Source organism: Scaptodrosophila lebanonensis, unplaced genomic scaffold (genome assembly GCF_003285725.1).
Source record: "Scaptodrosophila lebanonensis strain 11010-0011.00,11010-0021.00 unplaced genomic scaffold, SlebRS2 tig00000092-arrow-pilon, whole genome shotgun sequence".
Lineage (NCBI taxonomy): Eukaryota > Metazoa > Arthropoda > Insecta > Diptera > Drosophilidae > Scaptodrosophila > Scaptodrosophila lebanonensis.
In genome coordinates this window covers 1,504,533-1,523,575 of record NW_022060566.1, presented here as the reverse complement: position 1 = coordinate 1,523,575, position 19,043 = coordinate 1,504,533, and the positions used below count along the sequence as shown (strand labels likewise).

Below are 19,043 nucleotides of genomic sequence, written 5' to 3'. Positions count from 1 at the left end.
TATAAATAAAATTCAATCTTTGTTAACATTCTCTGCATGTGCATTTTTTTTCTAGAACTGTCCGTCCGTCTGGATGAACGCTTGGATTTTGGAAACGACTGAGCCCACATTGATTAAACTTGGTATATAGGCTCTCCGAGTCCCTAGGCAACACGAGTTTATTTAGTTTTGCTGCAGCACCGGATACACTTCTTTTTTTTTTTGCTCGCTGATAATAACGCATATATGTAACACAGTGGAGATATTTTAGAGTATTTTGCTTTCAGACTAACTCGGCTGTAACAGTCCCTCTTGCTTTTTAGTTAATGTTTAACTTTTTAATCATTTAGTTCAATTAGTTTAGCTGTTAACCTCAGTACGGGAATATCATCATTTAAGGCTAAAAAATGAAAATCTGTTTAGCCTTTTAACCAATTAAGCCATTAACCATACAATAATTGGAATGAAAAATCAATAGGTTTACATCTTGTGTTATTTCACCTTTGTACGTATGTATATATGTAAATATATATATTTTTGTATATAGTATATATGTATGTATACTAGTTAGCTGTTTTGATAGTTTTATGTATATATCGAATTAAACTAAAAGAAATTCTCGTAAAGCTCCAGCACTTACAAATTCGAGATGTTAAAATTTAAATACACTATGTAGAACTACAACTTGAATGCCAAAGAAAAAAACACTTTGTTGCTAACGCTAGAAACTAACACGATCGGGAGAACTACAACTATACATATATAGATATATAGATATTTAAAAAAAAAGAGAGATAACCTAAACACGCATATCAATAAATAAAAAAAAAGAAACAAAATTGTTTTCCACTTCACACGGACTTTATGAGACGATCCTGCCGCTCAAACATTTTGGTCTTGTTCGCCAACGTCTCGGCGGCCGTAGCGATTACTCCATTCGTCATGCCCATCACAGGCGCCACAGCAACGCTGGCCGCCTCCACCTCCCTATCCCTGCAGAGGCAGGCCAGACACTCCCGGAAGGCGAGCAGAAACTCATCGGCATTCGCCTCATTGAAGCACATGGGCGGCTTTAGCTTGATAACATTGTCGTTGGGGCCGTCTGAGGAGACGAGCACATGATGGAGCTGCTTCATCCGGTTGACCACCCAATGGGCGCCGTTGGTGTCGGGAGTGCGGGCCTCCCGATCACTAACCAGCTCGATGCCCACAAACAGTCCAGCGCCGCGCACATCGCCAATGCAGTCGAACTCGTACTTCAGCTCGTTGCACTGCCTCAGCAGGTAGTCCCCAAGTCTGCGGGCGTTCTCCTGCAGACCCTCCTCTTCGATGACCCGCATCACGGCATTGGCAATGGCGCACGAAACCGGATTGCCGCCATACGTATTGAAATAGGCGACGCCAGTGGCGTGGAAGGCTTGCGCGATCTCCGGGGTTGTTACGACTGCGCCCACCGGATGACCATTGCCCATGGGCTTGGCCACGCACACGATGTCGGGCACCACATCTTGCGTCTCGAAGGCCCAATAGTGGGTGCCCACGCGGCCGAATCCCACCTGCACCTCATCGGCAATGCAGACACCGCCAGCGGCTCGTACCGCATCGTAGGCGGCCTTGAAGTAACCGGGTGGCGGCAAAATCTGACCACCACAGCTTTGCAGACTCTCAGCAATGAAGGCAGCCACGTCCTGGCCCTTGGCCTGCTGGCGTTCGCAAATCTCTGCAATGGGTTGGGCGTACAAAGCACCCAGATCGGCGCCCGGATAGAGCTTGTCCGTAAATTGGCCGGCGTACGAGTCCGGCGAGGGGGCGACATGAACATAATCGGGCTTCGGCTCGCCACCAGGCTGATTGAACTTGTACGGCGAAATCTCCATCACGGACTGCAAATGGCCGTGGTAAGCGCTGCAAAAATAAAACACAAAAAGCAAAGAAAATGTTATATTTGTCGACCCGCTATATACCTGATCTGAAATACTCACTGGTCTAGGGTGATGACATCACGCCGCTTCGTGTAGTTGCGTGCCAAACGCAAAGCCAAGTCATTCGCTTCCGAGCCGGAGTTCACAAAGAAACACACGGACAAGGAGGCGGGCATCTTGGCAGTCAACGTCTGGGCACACTGCACCAGCTCATCGTGCAGGAAACGATTATTGGTCGAGATGGTGGCCATTTGAAGAGCACCAGCACGCACCACCTCCGGATGGCAGTGACCAACTGCAAGAAGAAGAGCAGAAAGAGCACAAATTAGGATTAAGACACAAATAATTTGTTTACTAAATTATAATTGTTGTTTGTGCTACTCTCTTCTATTCACGAATCTTTTATCAAACCAACCAACTCAAGAGGAAGAGACTATACTATGCAGGGTAACCAGATAAGGTCTAATCTGCATCTATTTACTCGTATTTTTACAAAGGTATACGAACTTTTATAAAATCCATAATAAAGGTTTGCATCACTGAGTATTATCCACACCCAGTCTTTCCTCTTTAACTCAATAATAAAGTTTCCCCCCTCAAGAGGAAGAGACTGTACTATTTAGGGGAACCAGACAACAAGGTCTAGCCTGAATCGGCTCACTAATCTTCGTCTATTTACTCGTATTTTTACAAAGGTATACGAACTTCTATAAAATCTACAGTAAAGGTTTGCGTCACAGAGTGTTGCCATCATGTTGTGCCAATGATAATACAGTTTCCCCCCTCAAGAGAAAGATACTGTACTATGTAGGGGAACCAGACAAGATCTAATTTGCATCTATTTACTCGTATTTTTACAAAGGTATACGAACTTCTATAAAATCTACAGTAAAGGTTTGCGTCACAGAGTGTTGCCATCATGTTGTGCCAATGATAATACAGTTTCCCCCCTCAAGAGAAAGATACTGTACTATGTAGGGGAACCAGACAAGGTCTTATTTGCATCTATTTACTCGTATTTTTACAAAGGTATACGAACTTCTATAAAATCTACAATAAAGGTAATAATCACCGAGTATTACCCACACCCAGTCTTTTCTCTTTGACACAATAGTGCCCCAATGATAATAAAGTTTCCCCCCTCAAGAGGAAGAGACTGTACTATTTAGGGAACCCAGACAACAAGGTCTAGTCTGAATCGTCTTACTAATCTTCGTCTATTTACTCGTATTTTAACAAAGGTATACGAACTTCTATAAAATCTATAATAAAGGTTTGCGTCACAGAGCCCTGTCCCTCCCCTATCACTCAATGTTGTCCCAATGATAATAAAAAGTACTCGTTGACCTCTGTCATGTCTTAAAATAGAGCCACTCGGCTAAGTACCTGTTTGGCCATCGGGCGTTTCTTACTACCCCCATTCGGCAATTTACACGTCATCCGGCAGTCGCGCAAAGTCTTCATCACTACGTCAGTGAAATGAAATATTCGCACATGGGTGCTCATCAATGCCAGACGTCCCACTGAGTATTGACCCCCAAAAACTAGAAGCAGGCGATACGAGGCGATGCAGCCCTCTTATCGTCAGCTCTCTGTTATGCTACCTCTCTGGTCACGCCCGTAACTGGTGCCGGGGCCTGAGTCGAGTGGACCCGGGCCTGTCCGTCATCAGATTGCTTGCGCTTTGTGCTATTCTCTCGCACTTCTCCTGTCACCCATTTGAGCAATTCAACAACAAACAGTGAGTGCCAGCTAATACTTAAGCACATCAACAGGTCCGGCGATGCGCAAACGTTTGATAAGACGTAGGCGAAGGCGTTGGTGTTGATATTGGTGTTGGCATTAGTGCTAATCACTCGCCATATTTTTGTGATCACGTGAATCGTACGTTTATTTTTAGGCCCCAAGCGATTGAGCAAAGAAACCCCCACTCAACAAAGTTGATGAACGCATTAACTTGGGAGAATTCTTTAATTATATATAGAATTAATGAAAAGAGCAATCTCTTGGGACTTGGATTTTCAGATCCCCATTCTCAGAATGGGTTTACATATTTAACATATTTCATATGCAATACCTTTAGTAACTGGGGCATGGGTAGACCCCAAAGAACAATTTGAACGACATTTGAGAGCTTAGAGAATTTTTAAAAAATACAGTCGAGGGTTATTGGAGGCAATTGATAGACTTTGTAGTCGAGTGTCGCCCAGGTGCGGTCTTGTTGATTGACACTTTTCGCAACAACGCCTACAAGTATGTGTACGTTTGACCGCCTTTTCATGGCGTCCAACGGCAACGTTCGAGACGTACAGACAGAGTACATCGGAGTGCCAGTATATACTACAAGTATATATAGAATATTTTTTTATTTTCAATTTATCTGCACAGAATTTTCCATTAGCAACGACCCAGCCAGCCAGCCAGCCAGCCAGCTGATTGCTCGACTTGTTTAACGCTAACAAATATTGAAACTAGACTATGGGCACAAGCAGACGGACAACTGGACGTACGGGTCGCACTATGGACTTGCATTAGTTTTAAAGCCAGTCAGTCAGTCAATCAATCGCAGTGTGTGTGTGTGTCTGTTTATTAGACGCCTGTTTTTAGTTCTCCGCACTTATCTCAAGTACATTTCCACTCGGCACGAGACGTTCACATGTTTCTCTGGCACTGCATGTGCGTGCTGATAACACTAGTAGTCCGAGCATAAGACACTATATGTATATATATAGTATTTGTAGAGTGGGCCCCGCAATCGAGAAACTAGCACGAGATCACATAACAAAAGTGTGCGGACAAACCCGTGTATTAGAAATGTGTATAGAGTGGAGGAGGGGGGAGGGGAGTTGGATGTGAGTGTTAACTTTTGTGAGATCGTTGTAAACAACAACAAGTTCTCGTGTGATAGACATAAGTGGCGCACACACTCGTGCGGGAAAGCAAATAAAAGTAAATACTACTACATACATTTGTAGGTATATTTATTTGAGGGACAACAGACGGGCCGTTCAACACGTGCACAGCAGGTCTTATCACGTTTTTCAATTTGTTTATTTGTTTATTGGTTGAACGGTCGTCGATCGGTTGGTAAGCTGGTAGATGGTTGGTTGTTTGGTTGGTGGGCGATGTCTTGAAAATGATTTCACACTTTGTCATGGATTTGTGATAGCATTTAAAAGGTAGGAAATGTAAACAAGTTACATAAACTCGGTTCAGTTCATATCACAATAGACAAGGCATCAGTGAGTCAGGCGATCAAGTGATTGACGATTAGGTGCCTCCTCCAAGGTGGAGGCAATCGAATTTGCAAATTGCTCAAATAAAAATGTAATTAAATTATTCTGCCAGCTATACATACTCGTAGTAGCTCTTATAGTTTTCCAGAAACTAGGGCTGAGACAGTCGAACAATTTTGAGGACCATACACTTATGGTGAAAGCTTTAAGAATTCCCACAATTGAGGTAAAACATTCTTAAGTTTAAGCAAAGAAAGGAAAGTCATTTTAAAGTCCACAGTGCCTTGTTTTATTATTTTTAGCCAATAAGTTTATTCGTTTTTAAATAAAATATTGCAAGAAAGGAGCTATGCTTAAGATGTTTCTTTACTACATTTTCAAGACCAAACTCAACTGATGGCTTTGTAGTCTAAGAATTTCCAGAATTAAGATCAAACATTCTTCAGTCTACTTAACCATGACAATTATTTTCGAAAGCCAATTAGTTTATTCGTTTTTAAATAAAATTTTGCAAGAAAGCATAGCCTTAGATGTTTCTTTATTTAAGCTGTTTTACTTAAAATCAACTAATTTCTCTCCTTCTATGGACACAACTAATATGAACTTCTCCTTCAATTTTGTAGTTGAAGCACATTTTGGAAACTCTTTAACCCATTCAGGGGTCAGCTTTAGTTTTGTAATAAAATCCACAAACTGTACCCCTTTTTTGAAGTCTTCTACGAAACACTAATCTACAAGTATTGCAGTCCACAGCTTAACAAAATGTGTGCGTATTTGTGTTTGTGTGTGTGTGTGTATTCGTGCGTTGCTTGTCTTATCGGGCTAGCAGCTTGACAACATTATTTTCACATGCTGAAAAAATTGCCATTGTAATTGCATACATATGTATGTATGTGTGTGTGTGTGTTTGCGGATGTGCGTAGGCCCCCTAGTGCCTGAAAATTTTTCCATTCAAGTGAAGCTGCGCATCAGGCGCTCAGTCGTTAACAGCTGTTGACCGACCCTCTCTGTTGCTTTTCACTGTTGTCTTCAGTCCCTGTGTTCCCGTTCCCCGTTCCCATACAGAATGCTAAATGCACAGCTGATAGTTAACAGCCGCTGCAATTTGTGTTTACATAACGCACGCTAACAGTGCGACGACAGCACGTGAGAGCAGCCAGCATACACATGTTTCTCTGCATGCATGTACTTATGTATGCATGTGTGTGTGTGTGTGTGTGTGTGTGTGTGTGTGTGGGTGTGCTTGCAAATGCAGTGGAAAATTCCGCCAAGGGAAAAGTGATGCCACAGTGTGTTACAATTTTGTCGCAATTGGCAAATTTGCGCGTCTGTCAGTCATCGTTATAATTTATTTTTATTTATAAGCATCATTTGTTTTTATTTTCGTGCATGTGTCGAATCAGAATCTGACCCCCGCGAACAGCGAACAGCGCACACACACAATCTGTAATCACTAGTCTCATATAAATATATAAATAACAAATACTTTTGTTTAAATGCGAATCAAATATAATAAAAGTTTATTATAGCAAGCACACGACAGGGCCTGACGTTGATGAGCACACACACACACACACACACACACACACTAAGGAACACACGTACATAGACCTCATAACGATAAGTTTCCCATTCAGTCGGGGCCCGAAATTAACGGACAACATCTAAACGCCAGCAACAACGTCGTCGGCCGGCCCCGGTCCAGACCCAATAATAATAATAATACGATAAGCTGACTAAGCCAGCCAGCCAGCCAGCCAGCCAGCCAAGCAACAAGCAGCGAATTAAGAAACGCAATCGGGGCCTGATGATGCCAAATGGGTATGGGGCGCTGCTCTATAACAAATTTGAATGATCATGGTGTTGTCTCGGTGTCCCAAAATAGGCAAAACAAATGATCCCATTAATGTGAATGAGCCTAGTAATGACGCTGTCTTTGGCGGATGCTATTCCGCAATACTCGTGTCAACTTGAACTTCAAAATGTGAGTGAAAGCATTTCACATAAAAGTAAGAAATTAGGAACTGTGAAAAAGTGCATACTTCTGGTTAGGATGAGAGGAGACGAGTTGGGCATTTCCTAACTTACAAAAAAGAAATAATGAAGATTAACTTACAAAAAATATTAATCAAGATGAATGCGGATTTCAAGCTTCAGATTCAAAGAAAGAGCAATTTTTAAGAGAATGAGAAGAATTCAAAGAAGGCGTGACATTTCATAACTATAGAATTATTAACTTTTTCCAACTATTTATTATGCTTTGTACTGCTCTGGAAATTGGGGAAGCGTAGAAAAGAATTGTTAAACTACGTACTGCTTTAGAAATTGACAGAAACCTAGAACAGAAAATGCATACTCTGTGCTGTATTAGAATTGGTGGAAATCTAAACAAGGAGTTTTCTTTTTGATTTCAAAACTTAATAAGCTGGTTAGTTATATGTAAATAGATAGTAGATGTGTTTTGAAAGCACTTACCATGCGCCACATTATTAATGCAGTCCAAATAGCGAGTGCCCTCTTCATCGAACATGTATTGACCTTGTCCGCGGACAATTTTCAATGGATCAGAGCGATAGAAGAGTTGACAGGCTTGCCTGGGGGTTTTGCGGATGTTTTGTGCCAGTGTTGGAAGGTGCAGTGTGCAGTACAGAGAAGAGAAGAGAAATGAATATTGTTATATTTTTATGGATGTTGCTATAATTGTTGTTGGCATGGACAATGTAATGAAAATGGGAAAACTAGTTAAATAGATAGGCATGTTTGTGGCGGCTTAGACTTAGCTATTTAAACAGACAAGGGCGCAATTTCGTTATCGCCCGATAACAAATCATATTCAATGCAATTCAACTTGCAGCCACAAATTTGCGCAGTTATTGAGTTGACGAAGACAGAGACTTGTGGCCCAACAATGTAGCCAGCCGTCGTCATAGCTCTGGCAAACAGCACGTTGCGATTACAACTAGACCGATCTAGACCTGATCTACGCATCTAAGCAGCTACATTTACGACTTAGGTACATGCCATATATTTCTAGTCTACAGCTCTACAAATATTATTTGCCAATCGATACAAAGTTGTCGGCTTCGGTATTGCGCAAAATCCTATTTTTTTGTATTCCCGAACCTTCGGGTTACCTATTTCTTAAAGTCGATTTCAAACTTAATAGATTATATATTTGAATGGTACGTGTTTCCATTTAGAATTTTCAATACTTTTCAAATTATATTTTCAGTTTCAGTTCAAATGTTTTCATTTTTATATAGTAAGTATATGTACGTATATTTTTGCAATCGACATATATATAATACCTTCTGCATTGCTTTTTCAGTTTTAGAAAACTCTCTTTTTTAAAAACTTATTGATTTCGAACACTTGCTTGACTTACATTTCATAAGTTTGTTACTTAAGTCTGAAATTTAGGGATTAGCAACGAATCTTTATAACAACAATTTAAAAAATTGCCATTTTAAGAATAGTTGGACGAGTTCTGCAGTTTTAAGTTAAAGAAAATTATCTTCACAAGTATTTAAGAGAGAAACCTTAAGAAGGTATAAAAAGCTATATTTTGGTGCGCTGAGAAAATTTAAAAGTCGGACATATAGTGGTATATATAGAGTAGTATTTCATGTCAGTCACAATCGAAGAAGGCTGAGCTGCAGTTTTTTCTGAAGGCCCTCAGTTGCTTTTTATTTATGTTTTTTGGGGAACGACAGACGCCTAATTGAAGTTTTATCCTTTTCAGAACAAAATCGATAAACCCAAAATTTTTGGGCATGGGTAAACAAAAGGCATTTTCAAACATTTGCATACCCAGCCAACAGAATTGAGGGAAATTTTTTAGCGACCGATGAGAGCGAGCGAAAAATGAATGCAGTATTTTGTGGCGGCTGCTGTTGTTGTTGTTGTTTTGGCCATGGCCGTGATTTTGGCGTTGGCGGTGGCTGCTTGACCTTGACAGCGAAATTTGTAAAAGCGCTAGAACAAAAACTGTTTCCTTCTTTGCATCTCGAACTTAAAACCTTAGGACTTACACAACTAAAAATTTTATGTGCATGCCAGTGTATGTTAGTGTGAGTGAGTGAGTGTGTGTGTGTGTGTGTGTGTGTGTGTGTGTGTGTGTGTGAGTGTGTGTGTGTGAGTGTGTGTTTATATTTAATACTAACCCGATGTGCTTGTTGCGCAGCTTAATGGTCTCCGATTTGCAGAGCTGCTCGCTGCCCACAGCTTGCATTTGTTGTTCGCATGTGAAAGGCATTTTGTGAAAATTTACAATTTTTTTTTTTTTTTTTTTTTTGAAACACTTGTTTGGAACGATTTTTAGCGGCGCGCACTTTTAGATGCAAACAAAAAACAAAGGTACTTTTGTTGTTGTTGTGTGTGCGAGCACGTGTCGCCGGCAAGGACTGCTGCTGCAAGTCAACTGATTTGTTGGCTTCGACTTTTTGGCAATGCTCCTCCTGTATTGCCTGGCCTGACTGACTGACGTCGACGTCTTTAGGTGCTTAGAAATTGTTGCCGAATGACTAATTCTGTGGGAGAGTTGAGCATTTTTATAACAGTGGCCGAGGTGGCGGTGGCAGCGGGCAGCGACGATAGCAGCGAATAGCCACAGCTGGTTGCCTACAGTGTCTTATGTTGTTGTTGCTGTTGCTGTTACTGCTACTGCTGCTGCAGCAGCGTTCAGTCCGTCTCTGTTACTGTTAGTGGTACTGTTACAATTACAGTCACTGTTATTAATGTGTTAGTGTGATAACAGCTAGCTACGAGTATAGCCTAGCAGTGTCAGGCAGTAGCGGCGACGGCGACGGCAGCAACTTTGGCGCAACGCGCTTTTGGGCACATCTAGTGATGCGCTATAAATCGCCGCTCAGTATTGGTTAAAAGAACCCAAAATATTAATTATACATATGTACATATGTACATACAAATGTCCGAGTCAAAAATCATGCACAACATTTTTTCAATAGATAGAATTACATACACGCATACATGATTAGAAATGTATAATCTTAATTAGGAGAAAAAAAGTGGCGAAAGAAAATTGATCAAAATTTTCACATCATGGTAATTCTTTTAGCTTTTATATATGTATGTATAAACCACAATTTTTACACTTTCAGCTTTTATATATAAACCACAATTTTTACACCAGATCTGGCGACTAATTTGATTGATAAAGAACGAAAACAAAGCTTGATTCGAATTCAAATCGAGCTGACTAATCGTACATAGGTTTTTGATTACATTTTTCCCCCGCTTTTTGTACATATTAGAAACTGTCCGTTCACTCATAAACTGTAAAAACACACTCTAGATATATATTTAAGCTGATAAGGTTTTATAACTCTTTGTATTTAACTAATTATAGTTACACACCAATTTATGATGCCAATTTGTGTGAATAAATGAAATTAAAATAAAGTGAAATCGAGCTGAGTTCTCAATTCGAATTCAAACCATTTATTTTTCTATATATTTAAAGACTGTGGCTAAAAATGATCGAAATGTAATCTTTAAAGCGAAAGCCAAAATAGAAAAATCGTAATTACAAAACAGGAACAGCCCTGTACATTTAGAATAATTTGCGAAAATAATAGTTGCTTAAATTAAATAAAATATGGAGTTGTTCTTGGAGTGTTATTAGAGTAGCGGCTTAATAATCATGATTCATATTTCAGTTCTTGTTGCGAACTGTTGTTGCTTTGGCAGCTTTGGCAACATTTGTCGTCATACACATACATACACATTTAGACAATCTAACTGTTGCTGCAGTACACACAACGGCCTTGGCATCAATTGACACACGCCTATAACAGTAACAGTAACATTAGCAGCAATAGCAACATCTGAGAACGCACGCGCCGACATCAGTTTCTCAACATGTTGCCAACGCCATGATAAGAGCAGCAGCCATCGACAACCAACAGCTGCTGTGTAATGAGCACGTGAGCCACAGCCAATGTGTCACGCAAGTCACGCCCACGCGATAATTCCCAAAACAAATGAAAAATTAACTGCAATATTGTTTATGTTTTTTTTTGCTTGTTTGTTGTTTTTTGTTTTATTTGAGTGTTTTCTTTTGTTTTTTGTTTCATTGTTTTAAAATTTATTTCTTTTGTTTTCTCTTTACTGTATATATTTAATTTCGCATTTTTTGGTTGTTTTTTTTTTGGGATTTAATAATATAGTAGATATATGTATATACTATATTTATAATGTATATATAGTATATTGCATATTAAATTAATTAATAATTATGCGCGTTTTTTGTTAGCTTTTCTGTGTCTGCTGCCTTTTCTTTCTTCCTTTGAAAATCATTAAAATTTGAAAAATTGTCATTTATGCTTCCTGCACAGTTTAAAAAATAATATACATATATGTATGTATATATATACTCGTACATATACATTATGTGTAGATTCTCGATTTCGAATTTTATATGCTGTATGGATAAATCTTTCAATGGTCATTTCGTTTATTGTTGTATGTTTGAATATATAAAATAAGCATTTGCGTTATTTTTCTCAATTTGTTTGTTAGTTCTCTATTATGTATATTTAATTAAATATATTAGATTTGGTTTTATCATTTGTTTTTCGGTTTCGCTCTATTTTATTTGTTTGTTAAATTGATTTAAATGTTTACAATTTGTTGCTATTTAATTCAAAGTTCTTCTCTTCTTTTTTTGGGGGCTTTAGATTTTTTGTTGTTGTTCTTCTTGTTGTTGTTGTTTGGCAGAGTTTTGTTTGTTTCTTTTGTTTTTGTTGTTGTTTGTTTTACAAAAATGTTACAATTTACTTAAAGTTCTCAATATATGTATGTATGTATCCAAAAGAACTTGTCACATGCATACATACATATGTACATATATGTATGTATTTTTAAAGCACTTCAGCGTCGCTGTATGTGTGTGAGATTGTGGCTCTGTGTGTGTGTGTGTGTGTGTGTGTGTGTCTGCAGTGTGTGTGTGTGTGTGTGTGTTATAAAGAAACTTCTTAAAGCAGTGCGGTTTTTTTGAATTCAAGTGCTGTGCTTGAGAGTGTGCGGTGGCAGTTGTGGGGAGCGTGAGAGAGATAGAGAGCGTGATACAGAGAGAGAGAGAGATAGAGAGGGAGAGTAAGTGTTAGGAGGCGCGCAAAAAACAAGAGCCGAATTTAATTATAAAACTTTAATTATATTATAAATATTACAATTAGTTTTTGTTTTCATTTGTTGTCTACAGTAGAGCTTGCTTGACATTTACAGCGTTGTAAAAAAATGTTCTTGTTGGGTTTTTTTTTTATTATTTTATCTTTTTTTTGTTTAGTTATTGTTTGTTTAAGCTTTCAACATGGCTGCCATTTACCGTTGCCTTCATGACTTGTATAAATATTTTCACTTAAATAGAACACTTCGCATATTTTGTTGTTGTTTTTTTTAATATTATTTTTAAATTTAGTTTTCATTAATTTCATTTTCGAATAAAACGCTAAAATATGCAATGTAAATAAGTATTGTATATATATTTATATGTATGTATATATATATTGTATATAATAGATTTTTTCTTGCATGTTTCTGTAGGCGTATATATATATATGTGTATATATATGTATGTATATGTATAAATAACGTCGCTTCATTGTATATATATTGTTTGTTATGTGTGTGTGTGTGTGTGTTGTATATATATGTATTTTTTTTTATTATTTTCATGTACGTTTAAAATTTAAAATCCTAAGCTTTTTTCATTTTATTTGAATGGTTTTTTTTACTTTTTACAAAAATTTTATTTTATTTCGATTTGTTATCCTGCTGTTGAAATCTAGGCATTAACTACAGTTCCTTTCTTTAGCTCTATATATGTATGTATATAGAAAACATGCGGTTGTTGCTTTTGTTTTTGTTTTGAATTCATTATCAAGCTGCTTTCAATTTTTTACAGTGCAAAAATGTACAATAGCGATGAGTAACGGAAATAAGTAGTACCTATTTGAGTTAAGTCTAAGAACAAGTGAAATCAAATTAGTTTGTATATAGATTTGTCTTCATTTCGGAGTTCCTTACTACTTGTATATAGTACATATGTCCTTAACGATCATCGCTAGATATGGAATAGAGTGGAAAATATGTGACAATCAAGCGGACTTTAAAATTCATGTACTTATGTACAAATGTATGTATGTATGTATATGAGTATAGTTTGAATTATCCGATCCACAATTATGGCTTTCGCATCGGCCAAAGACATAAAACCTCGATATATGACCGAGGTTAGACAACAGACAATCGGTTTTAAAATCAAGTATAGTTTAGGTTTCTTTTAGGTTTCTGTTTGTCTGCTTGTCTGTCTGTCTGTCTCTCCGCCCAGTTGTGCAGCACAAATGAGATAGTCTGGACTGCCATTCTCATCATCAGTATTTAAAGTATGAGGTAATGCTTTATTTCGACTTATCTATTTCATAAATATAGGCATGCAAGTTGGGCTGATGGCCGTCTCGGGATCAGAGCTCCCTCCCAGCCCGCCATCATCCCCCCCCCCCACACACACACACACACATACAGTTTCTTGTATATCTATATATTTATATGTGTATGTATTTATAGTGGTATATGCAAATTTTCACGATTTCTACAATTCTAAAAACAAGACTATCAAACAATTTCGCAAATATGGGTGTGCTTGTTATTGTGAGGATTGGATACTATTGATTGAATAATTCAACTCTTTCAAAAAGATCAGAATTGAAAATTATTTCCATAGTTTTCTTTTAGTTTCAACCATTTGGATATTAAGGAAATAAAATAGAATCTATTCTTAAACGAGTTGAATCATTGAAGTCGTGCCAGCCCGACTCTTGAATACCCTGTACCCCCAAACCCACTCTTTTTACAGCTACAGCCTTTTAACTACAAGCAATTTTTTTCGATTACTGTGGGGAACTATAAAAAACTACTGAATACAAAATTTTGTTGCAATATCGAAATAAATAGAAACATTTGCAATTCTAAGATTTATTTCCCAAGCGATCGTTTCTAAGATATAGTGCACCGATGTTGAATATTATGAAGCAGCACAAAAAACAATTAAATGGCAAATTTTCTAAAGATGTTTTCATAAATAAAAAGTTATCCACCGTGCAGTCATATGGTTTTTAATAAAATTGCTCTGCGTAAATGTATAAGACAAGTCTACATTCCATGTATGGGGGCCCTAACTGCGGTAGTTCTAAAATTATCGGGGTTCATACGGACAGACAGACGTACATTAGTACATAAATGTCTATATTGATTCTAATCTTATATTTATGTATAAAATAGGCTTTGCCAGTACCGTTAACGCTTTGGGTACAGGGTATTAAAATGTTATTAAGTATATAAATCAATTTAAAAAAATTTTGTGTGTAACTAAAATGCATTTTAGCTATTTTTAAAGCTAACTAAACCGAAAGCTAACACTGGTTAACCCTCTAGTTGCTTTCAATTGGCAAATTCTGTACAGCAATGTGAAAGGAGCTGAATACCCCATAGTACGAGTGAGTGGCTTGTAGCTAACTACTAGTAACCACCTTTTGATTGCCAAGTGCAACCAAAACCAACTGATTACCTATTCGCAGAGTAATTAATACTTTTGCGGAAAAATGTGGAATTGATTCAAGCTGCTAGCTACCAGGTAGATAGCCAGCAAAGTTGTGGGTTCTTCTCTTCTTAAAAAAAAAAAACTTTAAATGTGGAGTTTAAGGTTCGTTTTATCAATTTATTAGTGAGGTTTAAAGCAAAGCTGGAGAAGGGGGATTGAGAAAACTTGAAGCGTGTTTTGGGGTGCACTGAGATCTTATAAATCTATGAAATTTAATATTGAAGTCTTAAATGTCTGCCTGTCTGTTCTTGGGGCTTTTTGTAGGGTATATATATATATTACTGTGTGTGTGTGTGTGTGTGTGCGTGTTTGTAACTACGTATTAGTGTTAGTAAGCACTAAATCGGCTAAAGTCTATTGGCTACGTTAACATTATTCATATTATCGTAAGTATTGTTAAATTTGTTAAGTCATTGCATTTTAGTGTCTATTCGGATTATCTATTTTGTAATTAGGCTGTTTGTTCGTTCGCTGCACTCTATTTTATTTATTAATTGTATATATACTATTCGTATTATGTATAAGTATGTGTATATACTATATATGATGTATAAGTAACCTGAATTCTACATATAAATATATATGCACGTCTTATCTTTCTGTATGATTTGTATGTACTAGTATGTATATAATTTACAAATATGTGGCTTCCTCATTATACATATACATATATTTAAATCTCAATTATTCTCATTACTCGAGCGTTGTTTCCTGCTTTTTTCCTTCCTTCCTTCGTTCCTTCGTTTTCTCCTTCTTTTCTGTTCATTCTAGACTCTGGCCTATATATTTATTTTCATTTTTTTGTTTTGTTTTTATTTTTCATGGAAAAAAGTCAACTATACGCATATATATTTATGTATATATATGTAGCTAGATCTATATATATTTTAGTATGTATATAGTTCGAGTTGTTGTTGCAATATTTAAAAACTTGTCGATTTTTTACAGATTGTGTAAAGGTTTTGTTTTCGTTTTTGTTTTTGTTTCCGTTTTGCGGCTTTGTATAAAACTTCCTACATAAAAGTTTACAATTTACGCGATTGCTTACAGAATTCTCTAGATTATATTTCAAGTGTGTGTGTGTGTGTGTGTGTGTGTAGAGAGAGAAAGAGAGAGCGAGAGAGATGTATATATGTAAAAACACAAGAAGTTACAATATTTTTGTATACATATATATATATAAGAGTGACGCAAAACGCGTCCAGCTACAGCATCGATCGTCCTCATGAAATCTGTTTGTTACTTTTTATATTCTATGTACAATAGGTATTTAATTCTGTCGACTTTAAATGCGTTGGAAGTGCGTGTTGTTGCACCGGTAATATATATATATATATATATATATATATATATATATATATATATATATATATATATATATATATATGTATATACTATAAGTATATCTTATATTCTTGTTAAACCATCATCAACCCGAGATCATCGACTGTGTGTTGTCTCTGCGCCACAAGTTTCTCATACATATCTAGAATATAGTACACTAGTTTTCGAGTTAATTCGCTAAACGGAAAGTGGCAGTTTTTCACTTGAGATGCAATTAGTGGGACCAACAGCTCGGGAACACCTGCTAGTGGCAGAATCGGCGCTCTATAATCAAGCAACTTTAAAGCATATTTGCTGTTCAAACTCTATTTAGTTTGCTAAAAAACAATGCAGCCTGGTCACACTTTTGCAACACTTTGGGCTTTTTACAACACTCAGCATGCGAAGAATTCATAGCAAGCAAGTATCCTTCAGCTTAGTATACGAACTTTAGAAATAATCAAAAATGGAAACCCCATACGGAAAAGCTGGGAAATTTCACATGCCCTTCAGAAACCTCCAAAAAACAAAAGGCTGTAAATATGCCAGTAACGATCTCAGCACCTCTGACATCATCCATAGGAACTATAAATTTGCAATGTAAATAAGAATTCGAACAACTACTTATAGAGAGTATATTAAGGAAAGTAAAAGAATTGGAATCTATTCTGTAAAAAGCCGAGAAGAGATTCTAGAAATTTAAGCTGCATGTGCAAACTTTGTTCAATTTTTCAGAACTTCTTTCAAGTTCAGTTTTTAAAAGTTAAAGAACTTGAATACTTTGCTGGCCTTTCAAGATTTGTTCACTACTCGAAAATGATTTGTGAAAAGCCGAGAAGGAATTCAAGAAAATTAAACAAAATTTGCAAATTTTCTTCTATTCTGAAAATCTTAATCTTTTCAAACTTTTCCAAAATTCTTCACAATTGAAAAATAAATAAACTTGAATCTGAAACATCAATCTATTCGAAAATATTTGGAAAATCCGAGAAGAGATTCAAGAAAATTAAAATGAATTATCAACTTCTGGAAATTTCTGAAAAGCTTATACAAACTTGAATCTTGAACTTTTCAAAATTTCACTGACGTTTCAAAAATTTGGTAACTCTCCAAAAATGACTTCGAGTTCAATGAAAAAATTTAACTAAAATTGCTAATTTCTCTTAATTATTAGTTCTTAAAAGCTTACAACTTTTGTCGCCTTTTCTCTCAGTGTACTCAAGGCCGCCATATTGGAAATATATATACGAGAATATAGGAAATTAAAACGATGGTGGTACTAGTGTCTAAGAAAATAAAACAAGATGTTAACTTGTGTTTTGTGTTGTTGTTTTTTTTTTTAGTTGCGTTTTGAAATAAATCCAAAAAACTATATTTATTCAAAACTGCATTTTTGTTATGTATATAAAAATGTTTTTTTTTTGTTTTTTCTTTTTTTAAAATAATGTGTATAAATACAAAGCAATTTCATTTAAAAAAAATTAATTATGTATATAAAGCATATTAAATAAAATTCAATCAAAAAATAAACAATTTATAACGAAAAACACTCGATTTATTCTATTTGATTGTAGACTGTAAAAACCGATGTACAAAAATATAAACTCTGTTCTGTTCCAACAACTTCGATCGCCCACAATTTGGGACAACAAAAAGTATTGGATGGGGGTGTGGGGTGTGTGTTTGTGTGTTGCACTGCAACAGATTTATTAGACCGGAAATCGGTGGTCTTAATAGGTGTGCTGCATCAAGGTGTAGTAACAATTCAATGGATATACGTAATGCCAACTAATTATGAATGAAACAATAAATACCTATATCGGATATATGTTATATAGAAATCTGTTCGGTTTTGCATCAAACTGTGTGCTCTACATTCTCCGTCAATGGAACTCTATTCTTCCTCTTCCTATGCCTAATCCAATTGTAGTTTTGGATTCTGCGAACACTGCTTTCTGGCCAGACAGGTAAATGTTTTGCACACAAATACACAAATATATAATAATTTGGTTTTAAAAAACTCGTATCAAAAGCATGGAGAGTTTTAGCCAAAACGAAAGTTTTCTATAACAAAAACCCTCCTTGGAACGCACTTCTCATGCCATTTGTATGCTTAGTTATTAAAAAAAAGTTAGTGTGCCAACTTTTTGTCTGTCTGACCACTGCTAAAAACTTGATTATAGAAATTAAGACAATTTCTGAATACACAAAGAAGCTAGTATATAGAAATTTAATTTAAGAGAGTTGTAGAAATTTTTAGAGATTTTGAGATGCCAAAAACTATGTTTACACAATGTTTGCAGCAAATGTTTGGAACGCTCGAAAAGAACAAACATTTAAAAAGCATTTGCTTTGCAAATATTGGCAAAAAGTAGATGTTACAATTCAGAATTTAAAGATTTAGATTCGAGAAATACAAGAACTGATGCTTTTCAATTCATTAGACAAATTCTGCCCACACAAACATGTCTCGGCATATATGTATAGAATTAATCAAATGAATTGGATTGTAAGTGCAATTGGAAGAGCTCCATTGAACATTGAATGTACAGTACAACTTTTGAAAGAAACCGAAATCAAGATAGCTTAGTTGTGTGTGTATTCTGCTTCTATTAAAAATTTGAAAATCCTAAAATTGCTTTACTAACACTATCATATTTATGAATTTATGTTTAATTTCGCTTAAACATATTATGAATTTTGAAAACAATAGATAGTTTACAGATTTGTTTGAAAAGGCGGGGAGAAAAAAAAATTTAAATTAAAAAAAAAATAAGCTTTGTGAACAGCTTAGTAAAAAATAACTATCCCTATGAAGAAAACATATTCATAATTTTAAACTATGCACATAATATATAACTTTATAGCTACACAGACGAACATATGTATGTATATATTTATATATACATATATATGTTGTGTATATATACGATCTGTTTTAAGACTATGCTACCATTTAACTGA

General features: G+C 36.3%; 1 protein-coding gene across 1 annotated transcript; it reads right to left on the bottom strand.

Moving 5' to 3' along the window:
* Positions 1-458: 458 nt before the first annotated feature.
* On the bottom strand, positions 459-9,646 carry LOC115627119 (alanine--glyoxylate aminotransferase 2-like). Its single transcript, XM_030522686.1, has 4 exons — positions 9,301-9,646; positions 7,613-7,731; positions 1,962-2,196; positions 459-1,884 (listed from the first exon to the last, which is right to left on the bottom strand). Exons 1-4 carry the CDS (start codon positions 9,390-9,392, stop codon positions 831-833), a joined length of 1,500 nt encoding a protein of 499 aa, XP_030378546.1. The 5' UTR covers positions 9,393-9,646; the 3' UTR covers positions 459-830.
* Between the last annotated feature and the right edge of the window lie 9,397 nt (positions 9,647-19,043).